The sequence below is a fragment of the Rhododendron vialii genome, chromosome 6a (genome assembly GCF_030253575.1).
Source record: "Rhododendron vialii isolate Sample 1 chromosome 6a, ASM3025357v1".
NCBI lineage: Eukaryota > Viridiplantae > Streptophyta > Magnoliopsida > Ericales > Ericaceae > Rhododendron > Rhododendron vialii.
The window spans coordinates 40,581,712-40,596,456 of record NC_080562.1 but is presented as its reverse complement, the minus strand read 5'-3'; the positions used below and the strand labels follow the sequence as shown (position 1 = coordinate 40,596,456).

Here is a 14,745-nt window from a genome sequence, read left to right as displayed (position 1 = left end):
TATGGAAATTGTTCAAGGCATCTTTGTTGGCTTATTAACTTTTAGGCTAATAATCCGACTGGCGAATGCAGAACCCCTGTGAAAAATGATCACATCGAAAGATTTTCGAATTCCACAACAAAAGATACGTAGATGGACTAGAGGATTAATAAACAGGGCCTTCCCACCTGAAGTACATTTATTTGATCTCTTTTTACACCATGAAATATCAAAACACCTACTCCATTCCAATTTTGCTGAAGAAAACTTGATGGATTTTGTTTCACCCAAGAACTTGATTTTTCACCCCCAAAAACAGAGTATTTTTTTCACTCTTTGTTGCCTCAAAACACAACAAACAGTCAAAAAGAATTAGCAACTAGAATAGCTTGCCTACACCTAGCCTTGGCCTGTTCAAGCCTCTCTTTGATTGTCTCCTCTTTCACAGCCGCTCTAACCATAGTCAAATCCATCTCCATCAACTTCAAAACTCTGGACAACTCTGTTACCATTCTGTCATCAACTTTCCCTTCCTCTCTCAACACCTCTGCCTCCTCTCTCACCCTCTCGGCCACGATCTCTCCGACTTTCGCCAGCAGCGTTGTCGATCCATATTCTCTATCCATGAGTCCCACCAACTTCTCCAAAAAGTCCATAATCACGTACCCTTTTGGCTTTTCCACCTGAATCGGCTTAGTTCTCTTCCACCCTATCTCGTAATTCGGCGGCTCGGGCTTTACAAGACCCACTCTTGATTTTCTGTCTCTTATTATTGCAGACTTTCTCCTCTTTTCAATGGGGAACTTTTCTGCGCTGTTGGTGGTTTCAGAGTCTGGGGGTGGGAAATCATCAGGTTCAGGGGATGTGTTTGAAGTGCATTTTATGGTGAAGTGTTTATGTTTTGGGCAAGGGTGAAGCAGAGGGAGGGTAAGTGCAGGAGAGAGGAATTTAGCAAAAGTGGAAGCCATGGCAGTTTGAGGGGAGCGGATAAGGTGGTTTGTCCCTATTGTTGATAGTTCTTTACCAGTTTTGATAATAAGAGAGCAAGATAAATGGAAAAATATCTTCTTCTGTGTTTGGCAAGAGGTCTTAATTACACTGGAGCCCCTCTCCTTGTTAAAATTTAAATTGTGTCTGGATCACGAACTAGTGTTTATCGCAAGAAAGAGGAAAAAAAAAAGGTTAGTTCTAAGCCAAAAAGATAAGAAAATAATTTCATGATACGGTATAAATCCATATCCTTATGGAGGAATAAGAAAGAATCAAATCGTCCACAAGCAAAATATACGAAGATAATGAAATCAATAAGTTCTATTTCTTTTCTTGTTTTCACAAGATGTCTGTAAATCCCTCCATGAATTCATGATCCAAACATAACCTTGCATTTGCTCGGCGCATAACCAGTGCATTACAACAACATATTCTGAAATAAAGATTAGGATTGTCATTTGTCACGAGGAAACTTCGGGGCTAAAGCACAAAACGTATTCATATCTGATAAATACAGGTACATTACAAAACTGGCATCCAAGATCTCCAGTTGGATCAATGGTTTGATTCCCTTCTATATGACTAATTGGTACATACACACATCATGTATTTGTATGCCTATCTATATACAAAAAGAATGCACAAACTCTTCGATTGGGATACTTTTATCCTAACTTGTACACAAACGAATCACAAGAAAAAGGCCAATCATATGTGAGTCCGTAATCCTGTCAATAAACTCTGCATGCTTTCAAGTTTCTGAGTAAGTTGTTCAATTTCAGCAAGGTGCTGTATGGAAGATTCTGAATTGCATAATCCAGCAGTTAGGGCCGCACACTTTGACTGAGAATCCGCTACCAATTCCTCAAGTGAAACCACTGTCGACTCCATAGTTGAAGAGTACGCGCTTTCACCGGTGGTATTTGAAGGTGGAGTGAACCCATTACTGCCAACACAACTGCCCCTACTAAGCTTCTCTGGGACAAAAATCTTGTCAAACCCTTCACTTCCTGCAAACAAGTCATGAATTGCATGAAAATCGTAGACAACGATGTAAGGTCCTATGACTCATATGCTCATATAAGCAACAGACCAGAACCACCTACCTACCCTTGGTATTCAGTGTTTTTTAGAACATGCAAAACGGAAGTACATTAATTACAAGGTTATTGCAAATAGAGATCAGAAATCTTCATCTACATTCAGAAATAGATACATTACTGTTTTTCAGAATTCGATCTTACATGGCAACACTTTTATGAGACAATAAACAAGTGCCTATTTAAACAAAATAGAACAATGAGACAGATCCTCTTCCGGAAAGATCCACCCCATTGTTTCACTAGGATTTACTCGATAGCTAAGAACTATAGAGCGTGATTAACAGATGAAGACAATGTTTAATCTCCCACAAATGTCTTCAACCACTAAAAAATGTTTGAACAACTATTTAAGCATTAAGTTAGGTATAGTCATCCCTTATACCTCCCCAATTCTTATGATCCTGTAGGACCTGTACCAATCCTGAACCCTTGCTATTGACTAGTGTTGGTAAAAATATCACACTCAGTCTATCTGGTATTTCAGGATGTCAACGATAGTACGAATTTAAAATACCCTTAACTTATGTCAAAGAAGAGCATACCTAGGTTGCTTAGTTGATTGATGGCTGCCTCTCCAATCGATCCCTCCAGCTTTAGAACCCTCAGTACACCAGCAGCTATGCGACCCATTGAATCAACTTCAGACTTGCACAGAAAAGCAAGGTGCTGCAGCTCATCCTTTGTCACAACCGCCTCAATCTACCAAATAAGACTTATCACCACGTGTAATCATAAAAGAACAGTAAAATAGTTACAACTTTTATTTTATTTACCGGCTGATTAACAGAGAATTTGAAGTTTTCCACAATCCACTTCACCATCTCCAAATTGACATCGTCTTGAGATATTACTATGCTAGATTCCAAATTTATCCCACCAGATGAGTCAACAGCCTCTTTGGGCCCTTCTAGAGGTAATCCATCCTGAAGGATACGCTTTTGTGCCTGGGGCTTTAAGATCTGCAAACCTTCCACACCAACCTGCACAAATTTTTTCCACTTGTTGTCATGCAGAAAATGGGAAGTAATACGACTATTAGCAAACGCTCATCAGATACCACCAATTACAAGGAATACAACAATTAAGTTGGATTTAATTGACACCACAAACTGCACAACGAAATTTAATAATAGGACTATAAGCTACGAAACAAACCAATATGGTACCCAGAGACCCAACCAAATACCCACACTCTTAAAGCAGGCAAGTTCACACAAAGGAAACCAATATTATACTTCTGGAGAATAAACCACAGCATGTGAAGTTTCTAACTCTAAATTTATCCCACCAGATAAGTCAGCTGCTGATGTGAAAAATTGGTATTACCTCCATAGAGGTATTGTCTGATCATAACATTCAACTCCAAGGAATCTGAAAAGGAACCTGTTTCCAAATAACGTTAGGCTCAATAACTTGCGCTTCGCTTTGAGACAACTACACGTCTAAGTTGGTATGAAAACAGCTTCCCTGTTATTATAAAGTTACCCAACCATCTGAGAACAAACTTCAATAAACACAGTATCCTAAGATTGGAGCTTTAGTATACTAAAATGTCCACAGGCCATCTCATTAAGACAATTCAAACAAAATCTTGGAGAAAAATTTAGGTTTTATAAGAAGGGAAGTAAGTAATCTACGACCAATATACGATAAATGAGATCACATTCAATGCTCTATCACTTCCTCTTGACAACAATTAAACCAGAATGTTGGAAAGCTTGCTCACCGTTACCAATTCAACAGGGTAGTTGTGTAGTCGATGAGATTTTTCTTTTACAGTCACCACATGCTTTGGGCTACTTTTTGCTTTCATTTGCAAATTTTCAAAAGTTGTATGCCAGCACCTCTCTTCTCTGCCAAGACCTTCATCATTTTGTAGCCACTGCCCTTCTGTATTGTTTTGTGCCCCTTCAAGCGCAAATAACCAATCTTTCAATTCTATGGTTAAGTCCACATCATCAGGCGTACCCAAGTGCAACAAAACATTGTCATTCCCGTCTCCTGAAGTTCCATCTGATACAAAAAGGAAAATTGGGGGCAAGGGAGGCCATCACCGTAAAGATTCCAGGAAAACAGCAAGACAATTCAAAAATACTTTTGTTTTCTGAAAGAAACTTACTGTTCATATTCTCTTGGAGATCATCTGGAATCAGAGGTGATGCTTTGAAAAGTTTCGATAAAGGCCCAGCAGATAAGTTTTCTAAACCTTTAGAGAGCCCTTCCCCAGGACCACCGTCTGGTCCAAGTATTCCAAATCTATGCAAGAGGGCTTCAGCATAATTCATTCCTCCCCCAAGTCTAACACCAGCAATACAAGCTGACAGACTCAAACTATGACACTCCATATCCCGTGTGCTGTATGGAATCACATGCACCATCCTTATGTCCAGAAATGGAACCAACGAAGTGTTACCATGTGATCGAAGTTTCAGTCTCTTTTGCACCCAAAAGACAGTTCTCAGTTGAGGGTGTCCATTCCCAACCATCACATGACCATTTTCAAAAGTAGTTAAAGGAACACCATTCTCATGTGATAAATTCCCCTCAGTATCTGCACAATCCACCTCAACACTCTCCCAACATAAACTTGATGAAATAGCTATTGCACCACCAAGGGTTCTATGAGTAACTTTAACGAATAGATTTTCTCCAAGAAACTGAACCAGCGGCATTCCATGAATATCTGCTAGGGAAGATTCCAGAAATCTTAGCCGGAGGAGCTTCACTGCCAAGCTGACTGCAGTATCACTAGGAACCTTTTCAATTATTCTTCCACCTAAACCTTCATTTCTAGTTCTTTTCATTTGGTTACTTTTTCGAATTATGGCCAACTTTTCACCGACACTACCAAAATAGGCATACAGATCCAGGACAAAAAATAACTGCTCAACCGATGTATTTGAGAAAAACTGTTCACAAGCAACACCGACTCTGACAAGACCTCCCGGAGGAGGAACAATAATTAATGGACTGCCATCTGCAGTAGCCATGGCCACCTCAACACGGGCATCTTTCAGCTCGACACATTTCCACAATCCTGAAGACGAGTTAAGAGAACTCTGAAGTCCAGTTGCGTCATCACATGTTTCTAAGGACAAACTAAGGAGAGAGGCTCCAGTACACCATTTCTTCTGACTAGCATCAACCGGTTGATCTTCCCAGAGACAAAAGCAAGCAGGATCCTTCTCCAGGTTCAGTAGATTGAGAGATAAGGAAGGTGACTCTGAGAAAAACAAATTCTCAATATGGAGCCTTGCTCCAGCAAAACAGCTACGAAAATTAGGTTTTCTGCTGGCCACAGAATAGATAGGGTTTTCCATGTCCATGGGAACAGTGATATCCAGGCCTTTGAGATTGAATTTGATGGAGTTAACTGAGAAATCTGGTAAAACAGCACCAGGATTGACCATAATTCCATCTACTAATAAGGAAACAATCTTCAGACAGGATTCCTCTTGAAGGTGAATCTGAACATAGACACAAAAATAATGTTCAAAACAAATGCTATTAGAAGAAGTGAATGTTAAGAGGCCTGTCGCTGAAATAACAGTTGCATACCATAAGAGGCTGACAATCCACAACCGTTTTTGAAGCAAAAGATGGTGGGGCTGGGGAGGGCTGGACCTGAATCTCGTGAAGGCATATTAGAGGCACACCAACATTTAATTGCCACGGCTGGTCCCCCAGGGGATATATTGGAGGACAAAAGCTCTTACCTGTTTAAACAACAGAAGAAAGACAAACTTTACTGACAGAATCAAGTTCTACAAGATGATATCCAATAGTTGGATGTAACTTCTTCCGAGACGAATCGTGTATCCAAATATACCAAACTCTGGAGTATGCAGAAAATTTTCTGCAGCAGCCTGCATTGATGGTTGCACTAACGTGGATGGAGGGTGTGAAAAGGTATCCCTGCATTTTAAGCGATCACATAAAGATTAAGCATCAGTTTTATACTGGCTTGACCATAATGGACAAATACAACCAACAACATGAAGTGCAAAAGATAATCCTTTTTGTCATATAATCCTATGTGTTATCGCTCGCTCACAATACACAATGTTGCATCCCAGAAGCCACCCATATAAAACAGAAAAATTTCGAACTCATTTGTCAAATGGTAAAATCCATTATGAAGAATTAATGGATTTGGAATTGGTGAAATACAGAAATTTTGACCTCTTAACATTAACAAAAACATACCAGGTCCCATTCATGCAAACCATTCAGACAGAAACCAAGGAATCTAATCAACTATAAATGACCTAGAATGACCTCATAAGAAGTAGAACAAAAAACAATTGACATAAAAATAAAAATAAAAACTATTTACTAGCTAGAAACATGTACAACAGTGAAATACATTGACATATACCTTAAAAAAAGTCCGCCTATCCTCACCTGCGTCAAGCATCTGCCATTCTCTCCATCAGAAACACTTGCCTGCAAAAAGTATACACAACATGTGACCGAAAACTAATTATAAAAAGAAGACAAAAACGGCACGACGTGAGGGCTATGGGAATTTATAGAAGCGCAAAGTGACTCTGTGTAAATCTAGTTCAGGTGTTATGAGAAGATACCCTAGAAAAGAAGAGCGACTGCATCAAAAGTTCAAGCCGGAACTCTGCAGGTAAAATCAATTAACTGTTAGCAAACGCTTTCAAGAAACCAACTAAATTGACTGCAAAAATATATCTTCAGAGAAAGAAAGGAAGGAACAACTAGATATTTCAAGGGCAAAGAAACACTAACCAGAATCATTGATGCAAAAGAAAATATGGTCCACAGTAAAAGAGACCAGGGAACGTCCTGCTGCTTCTGTAGCACGCTGAAGGGTTCACACACACATGCACACACGCAGAGAGACAGAGAGAGCCTGAGAACTCGGTTACTATCTGTCTATGTCTAGCTAACTATATAATGTTTTTAGTAGCAAATGTGATCCAAAGTATAACGATAATGGCAACTCAATACCTGTTGAGCATTTGGAGTCAAATCTCCTCTATTTATACAAACATATAATCCCGTGAAGAAGCGTAGAAGAGCACGCAATCCTGCTCATACAATGTTGTCTTAATACCTTGCTATTCATAACCAAACCACCGGATAATGTAACAGTGCAACATAAAACATATAACTTGCCTGGTTCACTTAAAGCTGGGCAAACAACTTCTGTGATATGCAACTGAACCTCAAGCCCCAATGGACTGTTTAGTTCTGTCCTCTGTACTGTAATCTGAACATAATCACAAATATATAGTAAATGCTCCTAGCATAAGACCAGTCTCTAGCAAAAAACGAAGTTCAATAAGAATCAACTTCAAGCATCAAATTTGCATTACATAAGCCTGTCCAGATATTCCTTCAACAAATCGCTCCCCACCAAAAAACACTCGCTTTGCCCCATCATCGTCTTTCTTGTTGGATCCGTCTTGAGCAGACGCAAAATGAGCATCAGAAAACATGTCAGGATGAGGCAGAAGGTCGATGGATAAGGATTCCCATTCAAGTTTCTGGTTAAAACACAAATGAGAAAAGGCATTACTTACATTGAATCAAGACTGTCACGAGCACAACAGCACTAGTAAAGCCTAGACATTATAGACTAGCAATAGCTTAAACAACTAATGGTAAAAAGCCTCAAAGACAGGAAATTCAGGAAAGCGTGCATCCCTATGCTTTAAATTGTTGAGAGAAAACGTAATAAAGCAGTTAGAACTAGTAAACCACATCCCAGACATGACTTGGTATTTTCTCTAGTCTTGCAGCCTATACTTCTTCTAAACTAAGAAGAGTCCTACAGAGCTGAAAATTGGAAAAGAAAATAGACATTGATGCCGGCATAATTACCTTGAACACATAAATGAACTTTCTATTATTGGAAAAGTCCCTTGCTTCCTTCAAATTGACAGCCTGTTACAGTAGATTTTGTGACTAAGCAACTGCTTGGTGAGCAGGTAGAGATAATTGTACTGCACTGTTGGAAAATTACCTGCCAACTTTCGTTAGTTGTGAAGAGCAGAACATTACGGATAGTAAGAGATGCCATAGGCAATGCCCTGATTGGTCACAAAGTGAAAAAATCACACATACGTACAAACATACCCAGCTAGTATAAAGGCAGAATCCCCATAGGGGTAAGGAACAGAGTTTCCACACTGCGATAATTAGCCCCTACCCTCTGGAAAGCGCACATTCATGAGGGTAGTCCTTCAGCCTCAACTGAACAAAACAATGCCAGTTATTGGGCCTTAGGCTATTGGATCTTAGTGTAGATTTTAAAGAGCACGAAAGTGCTGTTGTATGCAATATCTGTAATTTCGATAGTAAAGTATGAGGACCATAATTATGTGAACTGTAGAAAGTTCCTCATAGCACAGTGTCCGCATAAGAGATAATGTTTTCTAAAGTTAAGCATTTCTATCCAATACAAAATTTGGCAGTAAGCCCAAAGAATTTTGTGATGTTAACCAAGCCAATATTTGGAGACACTATCAACTGCTATTTTGTGTCACGGTAGACAAATAGGTAGACGACTGGTGACTGGGTACCAAAATATCAACGAACTGAGGGCCTTGAGCAAGGAGACTCACCAAGTTGCTCCTCCTTTATGTCGAGCTCCCCCATGAGTTTCAATTAGAATATTGACAGTATGCACTTCTACTGTCATTCCATCGGCAATCTGACCAAAAAAGGTCAAACAGACAGCGCAGTTCATAAATCATGAAGGGCAGCAGGAAGCAGGAACCATCACTCAAAGGAAAAACGATTCTCAATATATGTCATGTCTTTGTTATAATAATAGTGAGAAACCCCAAGCTAATCCAAGTTCTAAGTACCAGAAGATGGTAAAAAGCATGGAATCACAAAGAGACAACCTTAAGGTCATTCTACTAATTATCGTTTTTTCTTTTCTTTTTCTTGCAGATTAAAAATAATAACAACATAAACAGAACCGAGGGGGTTAAAAATAGTTTAGTAAGCCACACATATGGAATGAACACAAGTAACTAAAGGATAGTATTAGTACCCTTTGATAAGCCTTGCACCACCAATACCTCTCTCTCTCTCTCAGATACAAATACACTCACACACTCGAAAAGAAAACAAAAATATGAGAATAAAGGTGGTGTTCCAAGGTTTTCCATAATGGCAAAAGAAATAAAGTAGGAGGTTCCACATTATTCCAGTAGTTAGGGGCACTGGTACTAATCAGCATATGAACGTTGGCTCTTATATTGGCTAGAGACTACAACACGGTGACTTAAAGATCTTGATACATTCCTTGCTCAAATAATGTGCCAAGCATATTGAGGTATCAGCATTCAGTGCACAGTGCACAGGTAAGATGTTAAATCTCATTTGGAGAAGTTAAATGAGAAATATGAAGGAGGCTTTGGTGGGGAGGAAGTTTATGCGAGGACAAAGAATGAGTTTTATCGGAGAATACAAAAGTTCGAAGTGGTCAAAGGTTTGAAAAGGATGAAACCGGGTAAGGCCTTAGGACCAGATGGTATCCCTATTGAAGTGTGGAAAAGCCTAGGTGACTTGGTTGACGAAGTTGTTTAACAAGATTATTATGACTAGGAAGATGCCCGACAAATGGAGAAGGAGCACCCTAGTACCAATCTATAAGAATAAAGGGGATATTCAAAGCTGCAACAACTATAGAGGTATTAAATTGATGAGTCATACGATGAAGTTATGGGAAAGAGTTATTGAGCATCGCTTGAGGATGGTGACTACGGTGTCTGAGAAACAGTTTGGGTTCATGCCTGGAAGATCAACCATAGAAGCTATCTACCTATGAAGGAGATTGGTAGAAAAACACAGAGCAAAGAAGAAGGATCTCCATATGGTTTTCATAGACTTAGAAAAGGCTTATGATAGGGTGCCTAGAGACATCATATGGTGGATTCTGGAGAGAAAAGGAGTGACCAAAGGGTATATTGAGGTGATTAGAGACATGTATGAATGTGCGGTCACTACCATTAGATCACCAGTAAGGGAAATGAGTGAATTTCCAATCACTGTAGGATTGCATCAAGGGTCAGCCTTGAGCCTGTACCTCTTTGCCTTAGTTATGGATGAATTGACTAAACAATTTCAAGATGATATCCCATGGTGTATGATATTTGCAGATGACATTGTCCTCGTAGAAGAAATCGCTAGAGGTGTTAATACGAAACTAGAAATTTGGAGGGAAGCATTATAGTCAAAGGGTTTTCGGATAAGTAGGAGTAAAACTGAGTATATGGTGTAGAACTTTAGTGGTACCAATAGTGCACATGAAGAAAGAGTGATGATTCAAGACTAGGAGATACCAAAGAGTGATCATTTTAGGTATTTAGGCTCAATTATTAGTAGAGATAGAGAGATTGCCGATAATGTGACCCATAGGATCCAAGTGGGGTGGCTCAGGTGGAGGAGCACTACTGGTGTACTATGTGACAAGAGGGTACCCACAAAATTAAAGGGAAAATTATATGGAACTGCCATAAGATCAGCGATGCTTTACGGGACAGAATGTGGGCCTATTAAAAAACAACAGGTGAGCAAGATGAGTGTAGCGGAAATGAGAATGTTGAGGAGGATGTGTGATAAAACTAGACGAGACATGATTAGAAATGAAACGGTTCGTGAGATGGTAGGTATAACACCCATAGAGGAGAAGTTAAGGGAAAATAGGCTAAGGTGGTTTGGGCATGTCTACCGTAGACCAGTAGATGCAGTAGTTAAAAGAGCGGATAAGATAGCTTAGGTAGCAATGCTACGGGGAGGGGTAGACCTAAATTGATATTAGATGTTGTTTTGCGCAAAGATATGAGTATAATGGGATTGTGTGAACAAGTGGCCCTTGACAGAGCTCCAATGGAGGAAAATGATTCACGTAGCCGACCCCAAGTGATTGGGATATAAGGCTCGGTTTGGTTTGGACAAGATGAAGCATACATGGTGCCTGTTTAGATAATTTCATTCAACATGAATTTACACGGCGCTATCAAAAGTAATGAACTAAATTAAGGTTGGCTTCCATCTCTGATAACTCCAAAGAGTGACAGAAGTAACTTTTTGGCAGCTCACAGGTTCTTAAATATTAACGAAGTGCAGGTATAAACTCTATCCATGGAAAGCAACTATGAAGGCAATTTCTTATGGATGTTTTGCCCCTGCTAAGAATCCAAAGATGGTGAATGAAAGGTATACCGGAAAAAACTCCATCCATTTCTGAATTCCATGACAAAAGAACACATCAAAATAAATCACATTCCCAAGATTAGTTATTGCAAGATTTAACACGCTTAATCACTCAACTCAATAAGCATTTGGCATAAGTAATTGGAGTGGGCTATATGGACTTATTTACTCAAAATAAATCAATCTAAGTCATAAACCATACTTAAATTTAAGGTAATTATGTCCTTAAATGCTACATAACCCGCCCGAGTGGCAAGTAGTGAAAGTCAACAGCACATGACAGAGGCTAACCTTGTCAGCAAATCCATAACCACTTCCCTTTCCAGAGTTGGGTGATGACTGTGCACTACAAGCAAAATAGGATACAAAATGCATTAGACCTCACTAATAATAAAACCTTACCTTACCCTCAAACCTAACATTAAGCCGAAGAAGAATGGCATTACCTACTTGAGCTGCTACTTACATCCAAATCATCAGTCTCCTCCAGAACCAAATCAAGCTTATCAATTCGCACGACAATCGGCTCTATTTGTACGTTACTGACCGAGGGGAGCTTCAAAATTTACATCAATCATACTCATTAGCTAACATCCACCGCAAAATAGTGAGAGAAAAGATGGGAGTGGATAGCCAAAAAGTAATCAAGGCTCTGTTAGGTTGTAGAAGAACATAGATTCTAAAACAATAGAAAAAAAAACCCTATTTTTCCTAGTTCTTAGTTTCTGGATTTCTAAACAAAAACCATTACTTAAAATTGGACAAAAAAGTAGGCCCAGTTTGGCTGATGTTTAATTGTTTACAAAATCGGAATGGCGTAACACTTACCAAAATTGCTTTTTAAAAACCAATCAATGAATTCATATGTTTTCCCGTTTTTCAATTTTATCAAAAAAAAGATTCTGAGGATAGGACAAACATCATTGTCAAACAAGTTTTGAGATAATTGTTCTGCTAAACTGACTCTGAAAACAACAACAAAACAGGGACTATTCAGCTTAGGACAGAGGATTGAAGATTTCACTTTCTTTTCCTTGTATAGGTTTTTCACCAACCAATCAGAGTATAAGACTGTTACAGTAAATAGCCAAAGAAAACTTTAACAGAATGAACAAGAACGAACATCTCTAATGGTAAGCCATTTCTCAAGCCAAAGCCATCATTTGACATGAGATCCCCAAAAATAAGCTCCAATGGTAGGCCATTTCTTAAGCCAGATTTGGCACAGAAAATGGCAAAGCCACTTAGAGCAAGTCCACCTGTGTGCCAAACCCCATGCCGAAGCTGAAATTTGGCATCAAGAATGGCAAAACCATCCCCACTCTGATCCGAAACTTGCACATCATCCAAGCCTTTCAATTGCATCAAAGAATGGAATGAGTTTGATTCAATGGTGTGCATTTGAAATTGTGCCAAAATGGCACCATACCGGTGCAACGACCTCACTTCTTTTTGGCTATTCTACATTCTAGCAAGCCAAAAAAAATGACTTCAGCAATGCCATTTTAGCACCAACCGACGGACTTGCTCTTAAGTTTGCATCAGCATTGGTGTGGCGCAACCTTTTTGGCTCAAATCTCTATGAAAGCGATTCAAGCAATCCAACAGCCGTCATGAATTAAGGCAAAAACAATGACTCTGAGACCACCGGAGCAACTTTGCCAAAATTTTGACAAAACACTTCTACAACAAGTAAAAAAATAGTCGAGGTGCGTGTAAGCTGGTCCGGACACTTGAGTTATAACAAAAAGGAAGTTTCGGCTCCGAAAAAAAAAAAGACTCAAATCATTAGAGATGCTGTAAGACGGGATTAAGAAGTTACCAACCATAATCTCTAACTTCCCGACCTTCGCCGTCGTGACGTTCAACGCCGGCGGCAATCCGATACTAGCGTGCAAAGCGTCGCCGTTTATATCTACCAAATTTCAATGAATCAGATACAATCTAAGCCCTAGATTTAGACAAGCTAGAAATGCAATCGGAGCGAATTATACCTAAATTGGAGAGCTGTACGGTTCGGCCCTGCAACTTGAACTGATCTCTGGAGAAAGACTTGAGCCAGTACTTGAGCGTGTACTCTAACGCTCGAGCCAAAATCGACTCCATCCCCGATGAACTTGTAGAGAATAATCAGGACAGAGTCCTCGGAGTGGTCAAGAATGTTCTAGATCTGGGGTCACGGGAAGAGGAGGTGGTGCCGGGAAGACAGAGCGCGAGTGGAGGTGATATGCGGAGGAGACGGCGGTGGAGGTGTCGCCGGAACACCGTAAACCGCCGTATCTTAGGCGCGAAGGCGGTGGCGCGGTTTTTGTCTTCTTTTGTTTTTGAAGCGACGACGCAGAGGGATGGGGGCGGGGTGGGTTTACACTTTACACGAGGGAAAACAGGTTGGTGTTTTTAAAGGCTAAATTGCGCTTTTATCCCCTCGATAGTTCCATTTTTGCTTAATACGTCATTGATGTATCAATTAAACTTATTTTGAGTCTTGCAAATTGATATCTACTTTAAGTCTAATTTTACGTACCCGCCTATTTACTGGACGAGAGTCACTGCCTCTGTTTGGCTTATACTTTTTACACAATTTTGAACTTAAAGCTGCGGTTGGTTTACATTTTGAGGAGGAAAAATCTAATATTATTTACTTGCCAATCACTCATTTTATAACGTAGACTTGCAATTCTGCTACACCTATTAATCAACACATAAGCAAATCTCACAACTTTTCTTCTATTACTAAGGAATGATGTCAACTCCAGCAACAAATCACTCGCCTACTCAGCGTCATTCAGTAAATAGACTACCAAACCAAAATAAGACTAAGTGCATATCAACAAGAAAAGTCTAAGGACTGAATAGATTTAATTCATCGATTAGGGATAAGTTCGAAACAAAATGAATAATTGAGGGAGTAAAAGTAAAATTTAGCCGCCTCAATCAAAGTATGCGGGGCCCAGTTCATTAATGCTTTCGGTGGAGGCCCAATCATTGATCGGTGATTGAAGTATTAAATTAGGGAAATGGAGAATAAGATAGTGGGGCCTGGGAATGAATGGACGGTGATCGATGAGGTTGGAGAAAACTACGGGGATGGGAAGGTGGAGAGGATCGCAGCCGTTGATTGGATCGCGGCCTTGGGATGAGAAGTCCAGGAGGTTTCCGTCTGTCAGAGGAGGATTTGTCGGAGTCTTTGGTTAACGGTACTCTCTCCGTCCCAAAAAAAAATGACAATTTTTAAATTCGTGTCATTTTTCATCGCTTATATCTTTCAATCTATAATGTTTTTCATGAGTTTGAAAACTTTATATAACAGAACTAATGGAAAACTATCAAACAAGATCCATATTGCATATATTTTGAGATTCATATTGAAAGATATAAGGAGTTGAAATTGACACGGATATTAAAAATTGACATTCAATTTGGAACGGAAGGAGTATATGCTTTGGGGAAACTTTATAGGAGAAAATCT

The 14,745-nt window shown here is 39.6% G+C and overlaps 2 protein-coding genes across 4 annotated transcripts; both read right to left on the bottom strand.

Moving 5' to 3' along the window:
• Nucleotides 1-145: 145 nt before the first annotated feature.
• On the bottom strand, nucleotides 146-1,028 carry LOC131330428 (protein CHLORORESPIRATORY REDUCTION 41, chloroplastic). Its single transcript, XM_058364002.1, has one exon. The coding sequence runs from the start codon at nucleotides 945-947 to the stop codon at nucleotides 342-344; it is 606 nt and encodes a 201-aa protein (XP_058219985.1). The 5' UTR covers nucleotides 948-1,028; the 3' UTR covers nucleotides 146-341.
• Nucleotides 1,029-1,450: 422 nt separating this feature from the next.
• LOC131330417 (uncharacterized) lies at nucleotides 1,451-13,640 on the bottom strand. Of its 3 annotated transcripts, XM_058363985.1 has the most exons (20): nucleotides 13,271-13,640; nucleotides 13,103-13,191; nucleotides 11,723-11,832; nucleotides 11,568-11,622; nucleotides 8,672-8,760; nucleotides 8,071-8,137; nucleotides 7,929-7,991; nucleotides 7,421-7,591; nucleotides 7,221-7,314; nucleotides 7,053-7,132; nucleotides 6,831-6,906; nucleotides 6,659-6,702; nucleotides 6,451-6,518; nucleotides 5,902-5,987; nucleotides 5,631-5,788; nucleotides 4,192-5,539; nucleotides 3,799-4,085; nucleotides 2,846-3,052; nucleotides 2,615-2,771; nucleotides 1,451-1,979 (listed from the first exon to the last, which is right to left on the bottom strand). In XM_058363985.1, exons 1-20 carry the CDS (start codon nucleotides 13,380-13,382, stop codon nucleotides 1,678-1,680), a joined length of 3,663 nt encoding a protein of 1,220 aa, XP_058219968.1. In that variant the 5' UTR covers nucleotides 13,383-13,640; the 3' UTR covers nucleotides 1,451-1,677. The 3 variants fall into 3 exon arrangements, with proteins under 3 accessions (XP_058219968.1, XP_058219969.1, XP_058219970.1); XM_058363986.1 differs by lacking the exon at nucleotides 13,271-13,640 and having other exon boundaries at nucleotides 11,743-11,832; nucleotides 13,099-13,188; XM_058363987.1 differs by lacking the exon at nucleotides 13,271-13,640 and having other exon boundaries at nucleotides 13,099-13,180.
• Nucleotides 13,641-14,745: the final 1,105 nt, after the last annotated feature.